Source organism: Sinocyclocheilus anshuiensis, unplaced genomic scaffold (genome assembly GCF_001515605.1).
Source record: "Sinocyclocheilus anshuiensis isolate Anshui unplaced genomic scaffold, SAMN03320099.WGS_v1.1 scaffold664, whole genome shotgun sequence".
In the NCBI taxonomy this organism is placed as follows: Eukaryota; Metazoa; Chordata; class Actinopteri; order Cypriniformes; family Cyprinidae; genus Sinocyclocheilus; species Sinocyclocheilus anshuiensis.
Window position 1 is genome coordinate 56,724 of NW_015554122.1, and position 2,853 is coordinate 59,576.

Sequence of the window (2,853 nt, forward strand, 5' to 3'; positions counted from 1 at the left end):
CCTGTATCGTGATGCGTATCGTGGCCTCTGTATCGTGATACGTATCGTATCGTGACTTTGCTGGTGATACACAGCCCTACTTGTAGCTAGATTGTTCAACGCAGCAGCAAAAGCAGCACACTGTCTTCAGGCCATTTTTATTGAGCCCTCAGAACCGGTTTGCACACTCCTATTCTGGTGGTTTTTGTTCTTTTTTTTTTTTATATTTGAAACTTTGTAACCTTTTACATAGGCTAATTGCAAAAAGAAGCTTGAATATTTAACATCTTTTGTGTTGGAAGACAGACAAACAGGTTTGGAACGATCAGTTTCTGGAAAAATAATTCTTCAAGGGCAATTCTGAAAGACACAGACCAACTTTTTCACACATTCCAAGAGCCGACAAAAGCCAATTCAACGTGTTCAGTGACAAGCGCCGACCAAAAGCAACAGACACAGACAAGAGTAACACAGACAAAACCTAACTAATGCGTCTGTTGATGTTTGTCGGCATCTGTCAGCACAATGCGAGCTGCCCTTTAAAGCATGTCAGAGTCAGACCTTTGAATATCTTCAGGGTAGGTGGCACTGAACATGAGGGTTTGTCGATCCTCTTTTGAAGGCATGCCTGGAGATCCCACCAGCTTACGCATATCTGGCTCGAAGCCCATGTCCAGCATTCTGTCTGCTTCATCCAGAACCAAATACCGCAGCTTACTCAGGCCAACCTGACAGAGAAAAGTAAACAGAAAAGAAAATAAATAAATAATAATAATTATTATTATTATTATTAGTAGTAGTAGTATTCAATTCAAGTTTATTTGTAAAGCGCTTTTCACGATACAAATCGTTGCAAAGCAACTTTACAGAAAATTAAGTTTCTACAATATTTAGCCACCAGCTTTCTCATATCCGGCTCAAAGCCCATGTCCAGCATTCGGTCTGCTTCATCCAGAACCAAATACCGCAGCTTACTCAGGCCAACCTGACAGAGAAAAGTAAACAGAAAAGAAAATAAATAAATAATAATAATTATTATTATTATTATTAGTAGTAGTAGTATTCAATTCAAGTTTATTTGTAAAGCGCTTTTCACGATACAAATCGTTGCAAAGCAACTTTACAGAAAATTAAGTTTCTACAATATTTAGTAGTAGCTTATCAGTGGTGACTGTCAGTTAATGTACATATGGCAGAAATGTACGGAAAAATCAATTAAAGACGTAATCAAACATATCAGCCACATCATATATTCTATCATTTATTAAATACTTATTAAATACATTAGGGGGGAAAAATAAAATAAAATGACCTTTCCACGACCAATGATGTCAAGCAATCGTCCTTGGGTCCCACACAAAATATTGCAGCCCTTTAACACCTCTCGAATAGTGTATCCAGTATTTATACCACCATAAACCACCACAGGACGCACACAGGTCCTACACAAGATACAAAACCAATTGTTTCAGGATAATTTTTAAACCTGGAAGCTACCAGCAATACAGAATGAATGAATGAACTCATACGAGTTCATAGTGTGGACTCAAAGCTAATAAGGAGTTGTGAATCTGAATCATGTATTGTATAAAGCTCTATATAAATAAAGATGAAGGTGACTCATAAAATCTGTATCCAGTGTTTCCCATTCATTAAGTAGACTGTGGCTGCCTGCCAGTGTGGGCAGATGATTACAGTATTTCACTACATTTAGAATGAAACGGATTCGTAAACCTGTTTTCACTGAAGCTGGAGTTTTGTCAAAACAAAAGCTTAAAGGTGCAGTATGTAATATTAACAGCTAGCGCTTGAAATGGGTAATGCAGTCCAAATTCAAAGTATCTCTTGCAAGTGTAGAAATTAGGGCCAAAGTGCTGTAATTTCCCTACTGTAGTGTAAAGCAAAATAATATACCTATGAAATATTCATTTTCATTTATTTTAGAGTGCAATTGTTTTACAATATATGGCTATATTACTGTCATAGGAATAATATAAAATCTTTATTATATTCTAATTGATTTGCTTCATAAACACCAGTGTGCATATAATTTAGACTGAGACACTATATTAAGGGCTGTGCGATTTGGGGGAAAATATCAAATTGCGATTTTTTTGACAGATATTGCAATTTGATTTGCGATTTTACATTTGCAAAGTCAAGCTTCAGTTCAATATTGTCAATAATGTGCAGCACAGTATGGGTATCATTACCCTGCTGAAAAAAACAATAGAAACCATCACAGAAATTCATATAGTTCCCATTAAACCATTACAAAATTCCTTTTTTTTGTTTTGGGCATTATTCCAATAGGAATTACTGTTGTTATATTGGTTGCCATCTGCCAGATTACATCCCACCAATAGAATCCATCAAATAGACACCATTATAGTTTAAATGGAAAATGTGCTGAATGTTTAATTTCATCCAAGTGAAATTTGCAAGCAGTTAGACTGAATTTACATTCGTTTTAAGCGCGGAGCCAGGCGCGAGTCGACACAGGTTGCGCGCGTGCGTCAAGATGCGAGTATAAACGAGCATTACAAGACAGACTGTGTGTGCGGCAAGCGTGAACGGCTCGTCCGTGACGCGGGATTCGCACCGCGTGGGGCAAAGAGGAGCGAGTATGAGAAGCATTCACAGACACAGGCTGTGTGTGCGCTCTTCTGAATTGGGAATAGCCAACATGCATTATAAACTTATTTCAAATTAATCTGTTGGGGAGATAAAATGTGTAAGATAACGTTCACGTACTAACAAAAACATCTAAGAATGTATCTTTTATTCTCCAGTAGGGATATGCCGGTATCAAATGTTCATGTTGCGATTAATTGCTAATGCTTTTATCACGGTATACGGTATTATCACGATATT

At 37.2% G+C, this 2,853-nt stretch overlaps 1 protein-coding gene across 1 annotated transcript in view; it reads right to left on the minus strand.

The window, feature by feature from the left end:
• Window positions 1-2,853, minus strand: part of LOC107670045 (probable ATP-dependent RNA helicase DDX4) — a 49,505-nt gene that overhangs the window by 7,652 nt on the left and 39,000 nt on the right. The window contains exons 16-17 of the mRNA XM_016462523.1: window positions 1,292-1,421; window positions 541-707 (exon numbers count right to left, since the gene is read on the minus strand). Of these exons, the coding sequence (XP_016318009.1) occupies window positions 541-707; window positions 1,292-1,421 (297 nt within the window). The remainder of the gene's footprint in view (window positions 1-540; window positions 708-1,291; window positions 1,422-2,853) is intronic.